At 42.8% G+C, this 17,120-nt stretch overlaps 1 protein-coding gene and 1 long non-coding RNA gene across 3 annotated transcripts in view; one reads left to right on the top strand and one right to left on the bottom strand.

Annotated features, from left to right (window-relative positions):
* Gemin2 (gem nuclear organelle associated protein 2) overlaps positions 1 to 9,536 on the bottom strand; it is a 15,484-nt gene extending 5,948 nt beyond the window's left edge. Inside the window, exons 1-7 of one of the 2 annotated variants that reach the window (XM_021202251.2) lie at positions 9,311 to 9,536; positions 8,870 to 8,954; positions 6,274 to 6,363; positions 6,015 to 6,074; positions 5,094 to 5,207; positions 3,033 to 3,077; positions 1,557 to 1,625 (exon numbers count right to left, since the gene is read on the bottom strand). In XM_021202251.2, coding sequence (XP_021057910.1) covers positions 1,557 to 1,625; positions 3,033 to 3,077; positions 5,094 to 5,207; positions 6,015 to 6,074; positions 6,274 to 6,363; positions 8,870 to 8,954; positions 9,311 to 9,447 — 600 coding nt within the window. In that variant the 5' untranslated portion in view covers positions 9,448 to 9,536. The remainder of the gene's footprint in view (positions 1 to 1,556; positions 1,626 to 3,032; positions 3,078 to 5,093; positions 5,208 to 6,014; positions 6,075 to 6,273; positions 6,364 to 8,869; positions 8,955 to 9,310) is intronic. The other variant, XM_029540829.1, reaches the window with a different exon arrangement.
* Positions 9,537 to 11,444: 1,908 nt separating this feature from the next.
* Positions 11,445 to 15,706, top strand: LOC115064409. Its single transcript, XR_003844250.1, has 3 exons — positions 11,445 to 11,601; positions 12,709 to 12,774; positions 15,674 to 15,706. It is a non-coding gene; the product is annotated as an uncharacterized LOC115064409 (long non-coding RNA).
* The last annotated feature ends 1,414 nt before the right edge of the window (positions 15,707 to 17,120 follow it).

Raw genomic sequence — 17,120 nt, 5'->3', positions numbered from 1 at the left:
TAGACCAGGCTGGCCTCAAACTCAGAAATCCGCCTGCCTCTGCCTCCCGAGTGCTGGGATTAAAGGCGTGCGCCACCACGCCCGGCCAGTAGCATTGATTTTAATGTGTATTATCTCATGAAAAAAAGACAAGGTTTACTTTGTAGTCCTAGCTGGCCTCAGGCCTAGGCTGGCCTTGAACTCACATGTGATTTGCCCACCTTTGCCTACCCAGTCCTAGGATTGCAGGTTTATGTGCTACTAAACCTGACTGAGGATGTGAAAGAGTGGCTCTCAGAGAAGACCACACCCAGGTTCCTGGTATGCCTTAATTTTTCTTTAGAAAGTTTTTCCTTTAATGCCTGTGCTTAAGTTTTGTATGAAATTATCTTTAATAAACTCCAACTCCACTTCATTTTTAAAAAGTGGCTTAAAAGGATGAAAAAGCCCCAAGTGAAGTTATAGTGATGAAATGTGACCTCTGCCTCTGACAGACTGTGTGACTATAAACAATCTACTAAACTCAGCTATATTTTATTACCTGTAAAAGGGACAGCTTATAAATTCTTAGTGAAGAATTGTATAAAACGGCCGTAGAATAACGAATGCAATGCAGTGGTTGCTGCTATTGTTTGCACCTTGTTTCTACTTTTTTTTTTTTTTTTTGGTTTTCCGAGACAAGGTTTTTCTGTGTAGCTCTGGCTGTCCCGGAACTCAGAAATCTGCCTGTGCTGGGATTAAAGGCCTACGCCACCACTGCTCGGCTTGTTTCTACCTTTGAGACAAGATCTTGGCAGCCTAGGATGAGCTGCAATTCACTATGAAGCTAAGGCTGCACTCACACTACTGTGTTCACTTCTCAAGAACTGCAATTTACAGGTAGATGTCATGTCATTCCCAGTCCCTATGGCTTTCTCAAGGAGGAAAATATATTGACTTATTTTCTGGTATAAGGTCCTTACTTATTGTAGTAGTTATTCCTGGTTGTCAACCTGACTATATCTAGAATGAACTACAATCCAGAACTGGAAGGCTCACCAGTGATCCTAATCTGGAGGCTGGGAGATACAAATTTCTGACCTGGATCTTGGTATGGAGATCTTGAGGCATAGTGGCTATGAATTCCAGGAGATTAAGACAGGGAGTTCAAGGTCATCTGGGATTAAAGGTGTGGTGGCCTTTAATCTGGGCTACACCTTCTGCTGGAGAACTACATAAGGACATTGGAAGAAGGAGGACTCTCTCTCTCTCTCCTTTGACTGTTTGCCATGTGGGACTGACTGAGCAACTGCTAGATCCATGGACTTCCATTCTCAGCTGCTGCCAACCATTGTTGGGAGTTGGACTGCAGACTATAAGTCATCAACAAATTGCTTTACTATATTGAGACTACCCATAAGTTCTGTGACTCTAGAGAACCCTGACTAATACACTTATATACAAGATTTTATATGCAGAACACATGAATACTTATATGTGCACACACATACATATATAAGTATAAAAACTACAGTCACACCTCACATAAGTAAATGTAATTTTGCCTATATAATGAAAAGAAAAAGATGCAATCTTACCAATTCTGGAGTAAAGTCTCTTTCTCCAAACCAATTACTTAGATATTCCAAGACACTAGTAATGGTTGCCTTTAAAAAAAGAGACAAGGATGGGGGGTGGGGGTGGAGTGGAGAGAGGAAGGGAGGGAGGGAGAGGCGGGGCAGGAAACAGTGACATTAGAGGTAAAATACTGAGAAGTTCAATATGAGTTCCATTAACTGTGGCTTGACACCATGAGTAACGAGTAATCTCATTGGATGGCTTACACCTAGCAACTGGCTTTTTGTTTTGTTTTTTGAGACAGCATCTCACTTTGTAGCCCTGGTCTGCCTGAATTCACAATATGGAGCAGACGGACCTTGAACTTGAACTTGTGGCCATCCTCCTGCCTTTGCCTCTGGAGTGCTACTATTTACAGGCATGAGTCTGCATACATGGATATGAAGTCTTTTAAGAGAAATATTTTTATACTCTAAAGTATAAACTTAGGCTTTAAATCTTAGGCTCAAAAAAGTAGTTTGTAACTACTTTTTCAAATACTCCTACAAAAAGATCCTTCAGTTTATTTACCAATTCAGATTAACTTGAAAACCAAATCTCAGGAGAAACAAACTTGGCTAGAGAAGAATGTTTGAAAATTATAGAAATGGGGCTGGTGAAATGGCTGAGTGGGTAAGAGCACTGACTGCTCTTTCAAAGGTCCTGAGTTCAAATCCCAGCAACCACATGGTGGCTCATAACCATCCGCAATGAGATCTGATGCCCTCTTCTGGAGTGTCTGAAGACAACTACAGTGTACTTACATATAACAATAAATAAATCTTAAAAAAAAAAAAAAAAAAAAAGAAAATTATAGAAATGAAATTATCAACGCTTCAGAATATTTCCTTCCTTAAATGTTAATACAAAATTCAAGTAAGAGACCTTACTATAGCTACATCTTTCCTTTCTGAGACAGGTCTCTCTACAGAGCCCTGGCAATGCTGGAGCTTGATGTACAGATCAGGCTGGCCTCAAACGCAGAGACCCACCTGCCGCTGCCTCTGAGTGCTGGGATTAAAGACGTGCAGTAACTGGCTTCATTGCTGCACAATAAAAAGTCTCTACTCCTCCAAGACTGATGAATGAAATCCCATTTGTTTTCCCCCTTTGGTACAATAAGTTATCAGTCTTCACAGACTACATGCTGAGGCAGGCCCTTTACAACTAGAACTGTGTCTTGGCCTTACTTAGTAAGTTTTGGATGCTGACTTAGCACTTATAACTGGAATGTACACAAATGAATACTTAGCACCATGTCAGGAACACAAGCTCCACTGTCAGGGATCCTTTGTTTCATGATAAAATTCTGTTTCCTCAGTTATTAACTTCCTACACTAAAATGTAATCAAAATCATTGCAGGCCTAGGATAAGGCTGTAAACACTGGGTAAGTAGATTCAAACCCTTTCATATGCACTGTAAGCAAAAGACTATGTATTATTTGATGACAATTACCTGATTCATTCTGCTCACAATACTAAGCAAGGGAGGAAAACCAACCTGAAAAAAAAAAAAAAAAAGACAGATTTACTAAATGATAACACAAGAAGGGCTTCATTTACTTCTGTGCAAACTGATAAGTTTCTTGCCCAATAAAAGACAGGAAAAAATCCACAGGCTAGGGGGTCTAGCTCTGATAGACACTGGGCTTAAGTCTTGGTACTGTGGGAAAAACAAACAAACAAACAAACAAACAATAAGAGGCAAAGTGGCTGGAGAGATGGCTCAGCAGTGAGGGGTATTTACTACCCCAAGTTCAGTTCCCAGCACCCATACAGTTGGCTCTCAGTCACCTGAGACACCAGCTCCTGGGATCCGATGCCCCTGTCTAGCCTCCATGGGCACCAGGCATGTGCGCTTGCCTCCTCGCTCGACTTCCTTACAAACTGTTACTGACTTGGCTTGCTATAGTAGAATATATAAAACTGCCTCAAATGAAGAAAGCTAATGTTTCCAAGTAGCATTCTTAAAAATTTCATACCTTTAAAATTTAATTTATTAAAATCATATTCTTAGCCAGGCATGGTGGCACACATTTGTAATCTTAGCACTTAGTACTTGTTGGACTGAGGCCGGAGGATCACTGAGTGATTTCTAAAAATTTCATGTATCTCTGTGAGTGTATGTGTATATGTGTGTGTGTGTATGTGTGTACATGGAAGGACTATCTTCAGGAGTTGACTTCTCCTTCCACCATGTGGGTTCTGGTGATTGAACACAAGCTGTCAGGCTTGAAGGCACTGAGCTGGCACTCACAATGGGTTTGATGGGAACACCTTCAAACTTATAGGCAGGTCAGTTGTGAAGAACAAGGACTTAGCCACAAAATGTATGATTATCATGGCATCATGAGGATTTGAAGTCAGGTCATTCTGGGTTACTGTGACTTCTAGGCCAGCCTGGGTAAGACTGTCTCAATGTCCTCCACAAAGTCACCAAAAACTGAAATGTACTCTCAAGATCTCATGTGAAGAATAAGTATTAATTACTCTAAAAATTTCCTAATTGCGTCAGGTATGACTCCCAGCACTCAGGAAACAGGCAGGAGGGTCTCTGAGTTTGAGAACAGACCGGTCTACACAAGGAATTCCAGGCCAGCCAGGGCTACACAGTGAGTCCCTATCTGACAAGACAAAAGACACAAAACAAAACAAAAACAAGAATTTTCTAATTATCATGTTTTCCTTTGTTTCTGAGTACTTATAACTTAATATTTAACCCTGGCCCAATAATTTTAAAAACAAAGCAAAACAAGGCAAGACACCAAAACCCTAAAGTGACTCTTGAGCTTCTCCACACTGATGTTCTAGGGTGTGTATTCTGAGTGTCTCTTTCTCCACTGGCCTTTGTGCTTTGAATTCATGCTAAAATGTCTTTATTAATTCCAACCCTGCTTCACAAAATACCCAGATCAGAACAAAGCACCAAGCCCCAAATCCTAGGTAGACAAGATAATGTACACTTGTTACCCTAGCTACCCAGATGACTCTGGGGGGGGGGGGGTGAAGGGGTGGCAAGGCCATCTAGGCAAGGAGACCCTGTCCCAAATAAAACAAACAAAAAATGCCTTTGCAATAGAGTATCTTTTAATTAGTAAGATTATCACATAACTGACACTAAAGGGATAGGAGCCCAGTACATTATTTGACAAACCTGATTGACACTAAGTCAACAGCCATGACCTAAGTGAGAGGCTGGTAAGCACCTCCTACACAGAATCCGACAGTCCTGATCTTTGCCAGTCACACATCATCTCAGTCAGACTTGACAGGGTTTCTCTGCGTAGTCCAGGCTATCCTCGGACACACAGAGATCTACCTGCCTCTGCCTCGCAAGTGCTGGGACTCAGCTTTGTCTTTCACAGTCTGTGAAAGAGCACACGGCTCTCAGGTCATGAGGTGTACACAAGCAGGCTGCAGTCTGAATCTGGCAGAGGCTGTGGACTGATGGTTCCAATACCCTAACAGATGTCTGCCCTTTGGGTCACTTGGTGTGTTTACCTATGCCACCACCTACTTGTACATAATCGATCCCAGGGCTTTCCTCTGTAGATGGTCCAGTGGCCCCTTCAGCACATAACCTTTCACCCAGACAAAATTTTTTCCAGCCTTCTTCATCTTCAGATTTTGGCTAAAAGAAAAAAAAAAAAACAAAACTTATTTCTATTTGTTTTTATGTTGAACAGTAAAAATACATGAAGCCAAAGAAATCACTGAAGGGTACTTCAAAGGCAAGAAATAAACAACTAAAAGTTTTGGAACCAAAACAAAACAAAACAGTGAAGGTTTCATACATTCTGACTGTCCCAACACAAAGACTCGGCACTAGTTAAGGACATAACTGCGCATGTTGCCCTTTAAATCCCTATGCTGCAGCTCTCACTGCCAGAACTGTAGGCTGTGACTGCTGCTGGAGGCATGAGTGAAGTCTAGTCCAATCTGATGGCCTCTCTATTATTCCCTTGTGTGTACACATAGAGAACGACTATTACGAGGCAGTAACACCTAAGAACACTTTGCAACTTCTCAGCCTTATTTACTTATTTTACTACAACTGATACACCATTAATACTCTATTTTGACCCCGACAACAACATCTACCCTAAATCTCTCAAGATTAAAACAGTCCTGGGCCAGGCGTGGCTACACGCCTTTAATCCCAGCACTCGGGAGGCAGAGGCAGGCGGACCCCCGTGTCTGAGTTTGCCAGGTCTATAGAATGGGTCCCATTCCAGCTGGGGTGATATAGTGATACTCTCAAAAAAAAAGAGAAGCAAAAAAAATTTTGAACTGGTTCAGGTTACTACTATATCAAACTGATAAACTTACATAATGGCATATGATGGAAAATAAAAACAATAAAGACTAACCAATTAACTCTTTAAAGATTATTCACACAGGTACACACTGGATAATGTAAGCCAAGAAACTCACATACCATTGTCACATTACTATCCAACTGTTGAGATTTCCAGTGATTTCTATGCTTGTGCACACTCTAAAGGAAGAAAAATGAATGATCTTCAAAGAATGAAAAACTAAAAAGTTTTTGTATAAAATTTTAAACATTCACAGAAAATACATACCAGTATGTTTAAGGATTAGAACAATTTGTTAACTCACTCATACTTTTTTCTAATTAGTCTAAGAACAGAAATATACCCGAAGGAGGTTAATTTCATTAAAAGGACACTTGCCTGTCGAACAGTTGAAAAATGTGCCACTTGTTGTTGCTGCCACTGAAGTGTTGGGGAATAACCTTCAGGGGCAGGCTGGCATCCGGAAAGCTGGAAATCAGTTCACACATGTTAGAGTGAATGTTAGTGTTGTAACTAGAATCTTATGTCTGCAGAATTAGAGTAAAATCATTTCAGTGAATGAGAACATTATATAAGAACATAAAGGCACATTTTATCAGGGCAGAAAAGCAGGCAGTTCACTTTACAATCTATGTACCAGTTAATAAAACAGACCCTTTGGCATCTGACTAAAAAATATAGCCTGAATGATTATGGATGACGTTTCTATGAAATATAAATTCTATGAACTTGAAGAATATAACTTCCCCCACCCCTAGATAGGGTCTCTTTGTGTAGCCTTGGATGCCTGGAACTCCTTCAGATCACTAGATGAGGCTGGCCTCAAACTCAAAGAGATCCACTTGCCTCTGTCTCCCAAATGCTGGGATTAAAAGTGTGTGCTGGCTGAAGGTTCTAGAACAGTGAAGAAAAACAACAACAAAAAAGAGATATACCCTAAATAATTTGGGGATGGTCAAAATATACCCAATAACGTAAAGATGCTCAACAGGTGGGGGTTGGCATGGTGATGACTGAAACCCCAGAGTTGTCAAACAAGGTGGCTAAATACTCAACATGCCAAGTCTTACTTTTTTTTTTTTTTTTTAAGTCTTACTTTTATTTTCCAAAATAGCACACATTTAACAAGTGAGCAAATGTCAAGCTAGAGAGACGGCTCAGCTGTTAAGAGCACTGGCTGCTCTTCCAGAGTCCCGAGTTCAATTCCCAGCAACCACATGGTGGCTCACAACCATCTGTAATAGGATCTGATGCCCTTTTCTGGCCTGCAGGTTTACATGCATCAGAGCACTCATACATAAAATAAACAACAAAAACAGAAACAAGTCTAAAAAAGTGTTTGAACCCCCCCCCAAATAATCAGGTACCACTGTCTAACAAAACTCAGTGGGGTAAACTTGAAAAAAGACCAAGTATACATGAGATCATGTGCATCTAGTGAAAACATGTGAGGTTATATAAAATGCATAGTGTATTAATTAAAATATCCTAATTATAAACATTAAAGGAATTACTTCAAACATAAAATTGTCAAAAACCTTGAAAAACAGAAAACCTGACCTCAGGTTTAATATAATCTTCCCTGAGGAAACACACTCCTACTCCCAAGTTTTGTTTTGTTTTGTTCTCCACATAGGGTCTCCTTATGTGGTCTTGGCTGTCCTGGAAATACCTATGTAGACCGGGCCAGCCTGATTCCTCTGTGCTAGTGTTAAAACCATGTACTACCATAAATGGCTGAGAGATATATTTTTAAAATTTATTTATTTATTATATGTAAGTACACTGTAGTTGTCTTCAGACACTCCAGAAGAGGAAGTGTCATATCTCATTACAGATGGTTGTAAGCCACCATGTGGTTGCTGGGATTTGAACTCACTCAGGACCCTTGGAAGAGTAGTCAGTGCTCTTCACTGCGGAGCCATCTCTCCAGCCCTATTTTTTTTTTTTTTACCTGAAAAGGTGTAAAGAGAGCATCAGATCCCTTGGAAGCAGAGCTAGAGATGGTTGTGAGCCACCATCTAGGTGCTCAGAATTGAACCTGCGTCCTCTGGAAGAACACCCAGGGCTCTTAACCACTGAGCCATCTCTCTAGCCCTATAGTTTTGACTGCTGAGTGCTCTTTATTTCCTTCATGCAATGACCAGATGATGTAATGATTTGGCTATTCTTTGTGCCCTTCAGGAGACTGATACTGTACAAGCATAGGGAAGTTTTCTTCTTTCTTTCTGAGATGAGAGTCTCATATACTCCAAGGGGATCCTGGAATCTTCCATGTAGTTGAGAATGACCTGGACTTCTTGACCCTTTTGTCTCTACTTCCAAGTGCTAGGATTACAAGCATGCTTACCAACAGGCCTGGCCTTTAGACCTTTTCTTTATTATCCTGTTGTGTTCCTAGTGCCCAGCACAACCTAACTGCTTAATATAAAGTGTGGTGGATAAGCAAATGAGTAAAGAGTGTGGACAGGCTGGGCGTGGTGGCGCACGCCTTTAATCCCAGCACTCGGGAGGCAGAGGCAGGCGGATTTCTGAGTTCGAGGCCAGCCTGGTCTACAGAGTGAGTTCCAGGACAGCCAGGGCTATACAGAGAAACCCTGTCTCGAAAAACCAAAAAAAAAAAAAAAAAAAAGAAAAATAACTATAAAGGTATATCCAGAAAAGATATCCTTAATTATTTATAAAGGTCAATATTAGTAAACACTTGAAGTACTTCTTTTGGGGTGGGGGGAAGTAATCTTTTAAATGACACACACACACACACAAACACACACACATTTTTCAGAGGGTCTCAATGAAGGCTGGCCTCCAGACCAAAACACTCCGGTGTTAGCTTCCAAGCGGTGTCTAACTTTATAAGGAGCAATCTAATCTTATACGCACCATAACTGATATTCTTGATTATGATAGGAAAGCTTTAGTGTTGTGTATGTGTGTGCTGTTAAAATACTCCCGGGTGGTTAGTAAAACTCACAGAAATGTTCACACTTTGCTTCCTTTTCAACTTCTTTGGGTCAATCTGGGCTACCACAACATCTGGACACTGGGCTGCTTCGATCCTACAATTAAGTAATACATATAATGACACTTAGTATTATTTCGCTTTGTAGAATAGATGTATTTTACTTCATTATGTAATGGCAAATAAAATTCAAGCTCCCAATGAAAGAACGAAACGCCTGATACCTAGATTAAAAGCAAAGAAATTTAAGAACACACGTCTTAACGTGCAATCAAGTTCAAAAGATATTTGCCAACCGTAGGATGTAATAAGAGCTTAGATTTCCTGGACCTCCCGAAAGATAGGAACGCAAACAGAGGAGGGGCTGCTGCACAGCAAGGGTCAGGCGCGGCACCAGGGCTGTACACAGGGGCACGACCACCAGCCCACTAGCACGGGGCAAAAATCACTCACTGCACCCTCCTCAGATATTCCTGAGGTGTCCTGGGGGGGACCGAGGGATCGAAACCTTCCGTCAAGTCACAGGGTTCCACAGGTAACAACCGTGGCATCAACTCTTCCACCGCAGACTCGGCAGGAACCCACGCCATGGTTCTCGCTCCCGCCAGGCTCGATCGGCGCCTGCGCCGTGCCTACTCTGGGCGCAGGCGCCTGAGCGACCTCCGCCGAGGCCACCGGCGTAAGGGGGCGGAGCCGCACGGGAGGAAACCCGTGGAAACCCGCGGGTTGCATCAAGCTTATGGCTCCGGTGGTGGAATGTAGCGCGCGCGAGGATAATTCCTGGCAGAAGTGGTTCCCGAAGAGTTTCTAGGTCGCTGTAATCCCATTTTCTCTTCTACAGCTTGGGGATGAATTTTGTAATCTTTATTTTTTTTTAATTAATGAACAATATAATTGCCTTTTTTTTTTGTTTTGTTTTTTTGTTTTTTTTCGAGACAGGGTTTCTCTGTATCGCCCTGGCTGTCCTGTAACTCACTCTATAGACCAGGCTGGCCTCGAACTCAGAAATCCGCCTACCTCTGCCTCCCGAGTGCTGGCATGCGCCATCACGCCCGGCTGTCTTTAACCATTTGTAAACACGTTACATTCGTCTAAATCTTACAACCCTTTAGGGTGGTGTCTTTCTGATCTCGTTGGGAACAAAGTGGATGAATGCAGAACTTTTTGTTTTGTTTTGTTTTTCGCTTTTTCGGGTAGCATCTTAACGTTTAGCTGAGGCTGTTCTGGAACTCATTAGGTAGCTCAAGGAGCCTCAAACTTGTAGTGATCCGATCCTCTTGCCTCAGCTTCAGGAGTACCAAGTATCACACCAGGATACTTTTTAGGTTTTTGAGATTGTCTTTTCTGTGGCCTAGAAGGGTCTACAGTTTGCAATGTAACGTAAGCTGGGCTGCCTTTTTAAAAAAATTTTAATCTTGACTATTGAGATGACAGGCATGAACCATCACCACTAGCCGAGTGAGCTACTTACAAACTTTGAAATTACAATTTTGCGATTGCATGTGGATTAGTGAGGTGGTCAGAATACAACTTCTGGGAGTAAAGTTTCCTTTTCTGCCTTGTGAGTGCTAGGGAAGTGAGGTTCCTGAGCCGAGCCTTCTCATTGGCTCATCAGGTCTTGACAACACACAGACGAAAATTCAAAGTTAGGAGAATCTGAGCATCTATTTTTCTAGCGAATACATCAGATAATTGTTAACTCGTGCTTCGTTCTTTCTCCTCTTTGGACACGGATACACTGTCAGGAAAGAACTTGCAAGAGCTTTTTCTATATACTAGAAAACAGGAAAACAATCGTTCAAGCAAACCGTAGAAGCGAGAGCTACATCTGGAGGTTAACAATTTTTTTTTTTTTTTAAGATTTATTTATTTATCATATGTAAGTACACTGTAGTTGTCTTCAGACACTCCAGAAGAGGGCGTCAGATCTTGTTACGGATGGTTGTGAGCCATCATGTGGTTGCTGGGATTTGAACTCCAGACCTTCGGAAGAGCAGTTGGGTGCTCTTACCCACTGAGCCATCTCACCAGCCCAACAATTTTTTTCTTCGTTGCTAGCAATGCCCTACTCGGGTATTTTTGTTTTTTGTTTGTTTGTTTTGTTTTGTTTTGTTTTTTTTAAGAGACAGGGTTTCTCTGTGTAGCCCTGGCTGTCCTGGAGCTCACTCTGTAGACCAGGCTGGCCTCGAACTCAGAAATCTGTCTGCCTCTGCCTCCCAGTGCTGCCCACTCGGCTATTTTAACCTTAATACTACGCACAGCCTCCTGCCCCCTGGAGCTCCGCAGCCGAGCTGCTCCGACAGATCCCACCTTCTATTGCTCCGGTTACCTCCCTTCCTCCACCCGCCCCGGTGATCGCATCGCTTCCTGCTCGCCCCGCCCCTTCCTGTATTGTCCCCGCCCTCTGCTTGGCCTTCTTTCACGCTCGCCCCACCCTCTTTATTACTCCGGTTCATCTTTTCCGCCACTCAGCGCCCATTACTCCTGCAGGCCCCGCCCTTTCCGGGACAGTTCCCGCCCCTTTGCTCCCGCCTGCCCCGCCCCTCCGCTGGTCGCCCCTCCCCGCCTCCTCCCCTTTGACGTGGCAGAGACGGCACCAGCCATGTTGTCCTGGCCCAGGCCCTCCTACAGGCCGGGGGCGGGGCGGGGCCGCCCCTGATCGCGGTGCCACCGCTGCCACTGGGCTTCGGAGCGGACCGACTGTGCAAGGCGGAGGCTGTGGCCGTCACGGAGCTTCTGGGAAGGTACTGTGGTGAGGACTGGCGTGGCAGCCACCTCTGCTCCACCGGGGTCCTAATCGGAGCTGGGAGGCGGGCGGCGGGCCGGAGTCTCGGGATTGTCGGCTCTGTCCCGGCTGTGCTCTAGCCTAAGCAGCGGGGCGTGCCGGAGGCTGTGGCCCAGCACCGAACCGGGAGCGCTGAGCCCTGTGCTTGTCATGGCGACGGAGCGCCCTCGTCTCTAGTCCTCCTAGTTTAGGTGGAAGGACAGGAGAGGGATGGAGACCGAGGGTCTGAGCATCTGGCTCTGCACCCACCCACCCCCACCTCCTGGGTGACACGCTTTGCCAACCCTGCCCAAGGCTCCTGTGCCCTGGGGCCTCTAGGTTCGTTTCTTGGCTGCTCAGGAGTGCCCTAGACTTTGAACCCAGGTGACTACATCACCTGTAATTCGGCCTTGGGCCTTATAAAGAAAGGTTAAAGAAAAAGCCACCAGGTATAGCTAGTGCCTGGGGCCTTGGTTACTAATGATCAGGTTTCAGAACTGAGCAATACCGTGCACTGGGGCATTCATTCTGTCTGTAGAGCTTTACTGTTTGTGGGAAATGAGGAGTAAGAGTTACAATAAATCCATAGGTAGACTAGAGTGGAGACGTTTAATTCATCTTGTCAGCTAAACTTCTGTCGTGCCTTAACACAACCCCACCCTAAACCACGGATAGCTGGGCATATTTGCTGAAAGACATTTAAATTTAAATGCATATTACATCTTCCTTCTTTCCAGCATCTTTAGAGGTCCTTCATTTTTTGTTTCAAAGACCTATAGTATTACTGCTCCCAAAATTCTCTTATAACTGATGTGAAATTTTGAAGGCCAGAGAAGTTTATTGCCCAAGAGCCAGAATTTGTTACTCAGTCTATTTCATTGGAAATTTTACAACTGGGGTTGGGAAGAAGTTAAGAGCACTGGTTGCACATCCACATGAATACATACACAGGCACAGAAACACACACACACACAGAACTCACTACTGGCTTACAACCATTTGTAATACACATATACACACAGTGGCTCATTACCTATTTACAACCATTTGTAACATACCCACACACCTTTCCTCTCAACCCCCCCAGGCTCATTACTGGTTAACAAGCAACTCCATTGGTAGAGGATCCACCGCCCTCTTCTGGCTTCTACAGGTACTGCACACACATAGTATACAGGCAGATACAGGCAAAACACCAATACACAAAAATGAAATAAATATATATAAAAGAAATTTGCAACTGAAATGTAGGAAGGTAAGATGGTAACAGATAACTAATTTACTTAAAATTTGTATGTTTTCCCATTAGGAATGCGTAAGGGGGTTAAAATGGAATAGAGAAAAACGATACTATAGAAAGCCTTTCAGGATATAGGAAATTGCTGTGTGATGGTAAAGTGACATAATGCTTGGCTCTATCAAGAGAAATTATTTAATTAAAATAGTCATCACTGCTATAAATTGTTGAAAAAATGTGACTTTTTTAAAAAAAAAGAATGGTCTTTTGTATTTTACATCACTTTTTAAAAAGATGAGTTTGTAAAATCTGTATTCTAACAATATTTCAGGATGTGTGCGTGTGTGTGTGTGTGTGTATTTCAAACAGGGTCTCACTATGGCAGGTCTGGAACTGACAAGAGATCCATCTGCTTCTGCCTTCTGAGTGCTAGGATTAAAGTCCTGTTCCAACAAGCTTGGCTCTATTTTTAGGCTAATGTTCCTATTAGATGATAAGGTGCTTGCCAAATAGAGCATCACATTAAGGAGGTTTGTGACAGGGATTTCAAGGAGGGCTTTGTGATTCGAAGCGTGAACAGTTACTACTTTGGAAAGAGAAGTAAGGAAGCTGTGCATGACCATGTAGCAGGACAAAGTAAGAACAGGGTGCTACTTGCTTCAAATGACTGCTGGGAAGTGAGAGTGCTAAGATGTTCAGTGAACTGCAGGGAGTGGATCTGTGGCTTTAGAGAGGAGAGAGAGGCTGAGAGAAAAGGGATACTGTGCTCACATATCACTTAGGTGACATTTTGTATGTCCTAATAAAATATGAGGATGTGGAGTAGAATTCAGTCCAGGGCCCGGTGAGATGGCTCAGCCATCAAGAGCCTCTGCTGCTCTTCCAGAGGACCAGGGTTTTTCCAGCACCCACGTGGCCACTCACAACTGTCTGTAACTCCAGTTCCAGGGAATCTGATGCCTTCACACATACATATATACAGACCAACACCAGTGGACATACAATAAACATGAATCATTTAAAGAAGCATTTTAGATATGGGTCCAGTCCATAGCCTATTTTAGAAATTTAACCCTGTTGTTGCCTAAGTGTGAACACTTTCTAGATCTTTTAATCTTTCTCAGTGAAAGGGAACTAAGGCAGTGGTTCTCAGGACCTTCTTATATTTTTAAACAGTATTGAGGATCCAAAGAAAAACATGTTTACTTTTATATCCTAAAACAAAAACACCAAAGCCAAAAATAAAACAAGTATGTGAAGACTACATTTTTTTTTTTTTANAAGAGGGAGTCAGATCTTGTTACGGATGGTTATGAGCCACCATGTGGTTGCTGGGATTTGAACTCTGGACCTTCGGAAGAGCAGTTGGGTGCTCTTACCCACTGAGCCATCTCACCAGCCCTGAAGACTGCATTCTAATGGAGGAGGGGAGAGGGGAAGCAAAAAAGATGATTTTTATTCATGCAATCATTTTCTTATATATGACTTCTGCTCCCTTGCTCTTCTCCCCCATTACTTTTAGTTTTGTTACTTTGAGACAGGGTTTCATTCTGTCAACGGGTAGCCCAGGTTACAGCAATCCTTCTATCTTAGTGTCCCCTAGTGCTGGGGTTACAAGCATGCACCACCATGCCTTTCCCTGCTGGTTATACCACAGGGGCTTGTTGCTTCTTTTTCCGAGGACAGAGCCTCGTGAACAGGCCAGCAACAGGTGGAAAGTCATTCAAGCCTGCTAGTTTCCATCAGCCTCGTCCATCAGTGTGCACGGGCTCACAGAATGAATCCTAGATATGACTACATCTAAGTTCCTTCCCAGCTCGGTCTTCTCAGCACTTTCATTGACTAGAAACGTCTCAGTTTTGAAAGAAATCCAAATCAAGATGCTATATTGGGTATCTGGTGAGGGCCTGCTTTCTGGTGCATACATGGCACCGAGTTGCTCTGCAAAGAGCTATGAGTGTTCATAACTATTGCTATCTCTCCAGCTTCAATTTTTTAAAACCTGATTGTCTTCGTTTTGTGCATTAGTATTTGGAATACTATACTTTCATGCATTTGGGTTCTTTAGCTTTCATCCATGAGTAACCACTCTTTCCAGCTTAAGAGCCAGAGGCAGGACTGTACTCTAGCTGGGGAAGCCAGCACCCTAGCCAGCCAGTTAGAAGGTGATAAGATACCTGGTTGTGGTGATACATGTTTATAATCCCAGCACTTGGGAGGCCCCAGCTGGAGCAGGGGGGTTTTCATGACAACCTGGTTTTATAGTGAGACTCTTTCAAAACAATAACAGTGACAAACAATAACTAGGAAGCCTAAACCCTCCTAAGAATTTAAAGTATTATGTTAAAATTATATATCTCAAATGCTTTGACAAATTAGAATTCAGTTCCTGTGAGGGGCTCTGTAAGATGTATGTCCTGGGGATAGCATTTAATAGGCATTTTGTTTATCATGCCATTAGTATTCTCCACAGAGCTTCAGAAATAGCAGGAGTACTATTAAATGGTCTCCTAGAAAGTCTGATGAGAACTTGTCATTTTATAATTAAAAACTATGTATCTTTTGTAATTTTATGATTTTTGTATCTGTTTATTTGGGGGTCAGAGGGCATCTTGGTTCTCCCCTTCTACCATGTGGGTCCCAGGGATGAAACTCTGTTCATTAGACCCTCCAGCAAGTGCCTTTAACCCTGTCTCATTGGTCCTTGTCAACAGTTTGAAGAGTGAAAATCTCTTCCTCTTACTGCCTTGTGAGCATTAGACTCATTTCTTATGAGGCTTTTGGACCTTTGAATATCTTTTGACTTATGTTTCAGACAGAGATAAGAATCAAGTGCTACAATGACAACCTATTTGGAATTTATCCAACAAAATGAAGAACGAGATGGGGTCCGGTTCAGTTGGAATGTTTGGCCATCTAGTCGTCTGGAAGCTACAAGAATGGTTGTCCCAGTGGCAGCGCTGTTTACACCTCTGAAGGAGAGACCTGACCTACCACCCATCCAGTACGAGCCTGTCCTGTGCAGTAGGACCACTTGCCGTGCAGTTTTGAATCCTTTATGGTAATTAAATGCATGGAAAAACTAATGTGATAATACTGTTCAGAACTGCAGTCTGTGCTCTCTTAGCTGTGCCAATGGAGTACTTACCTAGCATGCACAGGGCCCCGGGCCCAACCCCTAGCTTCACAGAAACCAGCACACACCTGTGATCTCGGTACTGAGAGTGGAGGCAGGGCAATTCTGTTAAGATTATCTTTGGCTACATAGCAAATTCAGAGCCAATCTGGGCTACAGGAGATCATCTCAACAGAGAGAAAAAAAATAGATTGTTTCTTGTTCATTTATGTAAGAAATCCATTTTTTTTCTGTTTAGAATTATAGTTAAGTACGAAGAACTTAAATTTTGGTATTCTAGTTATAGTGAATTGGTAACCAGATGCAAATGTCATGTAAAACCTATTATATCTTATTAAGGATACTAACGGTACTAGCTGTGTATGAACCCATCTTATGACTTGGTCATAATTGAGTTGGTGTGATATTCAAAAGGTGCTAATATACTCTGAGACAGAGTTTCTCTGTGTAGACCTTGGCAGGCTTGGAACTCAGAGATCTGCCTGCCTCTGCCTCCTGAGTGCTAGGATTAAAGGTGTGCGCCAACCAAAAGGTGCTATCATATCTAAGGCAAAATTTCAGAAAACGTCTTTAAAATTTCTTTTTCTTCTACCCCTTCTCCTACCTAGTCTGCTTGTGAATGTAGTTCTACCTCCAAAACATTATGGATTCTTTGTTTTTTACTTGGTATTTGCTAGTGCTGGATTAGAGGTAGGTGCTGCTCTGCCTGGCTCAATCTGCCTTTCGGATCAATGTGCTATCTTACAACTGATTTCTTTCTGAGCCTTGAGCACACCAACTTTACCTACAGCCTGAAACCTTGCAGTCTTTCCTGTGGTTGACTTTTCCTTCAGGCTGTTGGTCAGGTTCTGAAGTCACTCCTTTGTTTTTATTCGCCTTTATCTTTGTTGTCGTTGATTTATGTTTTTGAGGCAGTCTCAGTATGTGGCTGGCCTGGAACATGCTCTGTAGCCTGCCTAGCCTTGAACTTGCCGCAGTGGTCTTGCTTCTGCCTCATAAGGATTGGGATTGCAAGTGTACTGACATACCTGGCCATGAAGGCTCTTCTTAAAGGAGCTGTTCCAAGCACATTCTCTAGAAATAGCTCTTTGTTTTCTTTCTTTCTTTCTTTCTTTCTTTTTTTTTT

The sequence above is a fragment of the Mus pahari genome, chromosome 7 (genome assembly GCF_900095145.1).
Source record: "Mus pahari chromosome 7, PAHARI_EIJ_v1.1, whole genome shotgun sequence".
In the NCBI taxonomy this organism is placed as follows: Eukaryota; Metazoa; Chordata; class Mammalia; order Rodentia; family Muridae; genus Mus; species Mus pahari.
The sequence above is the reverse complement of the archived record's forward strand: the minus strand, read 5'-3'. Positions and strand labels throughout refer to the sequence as shown.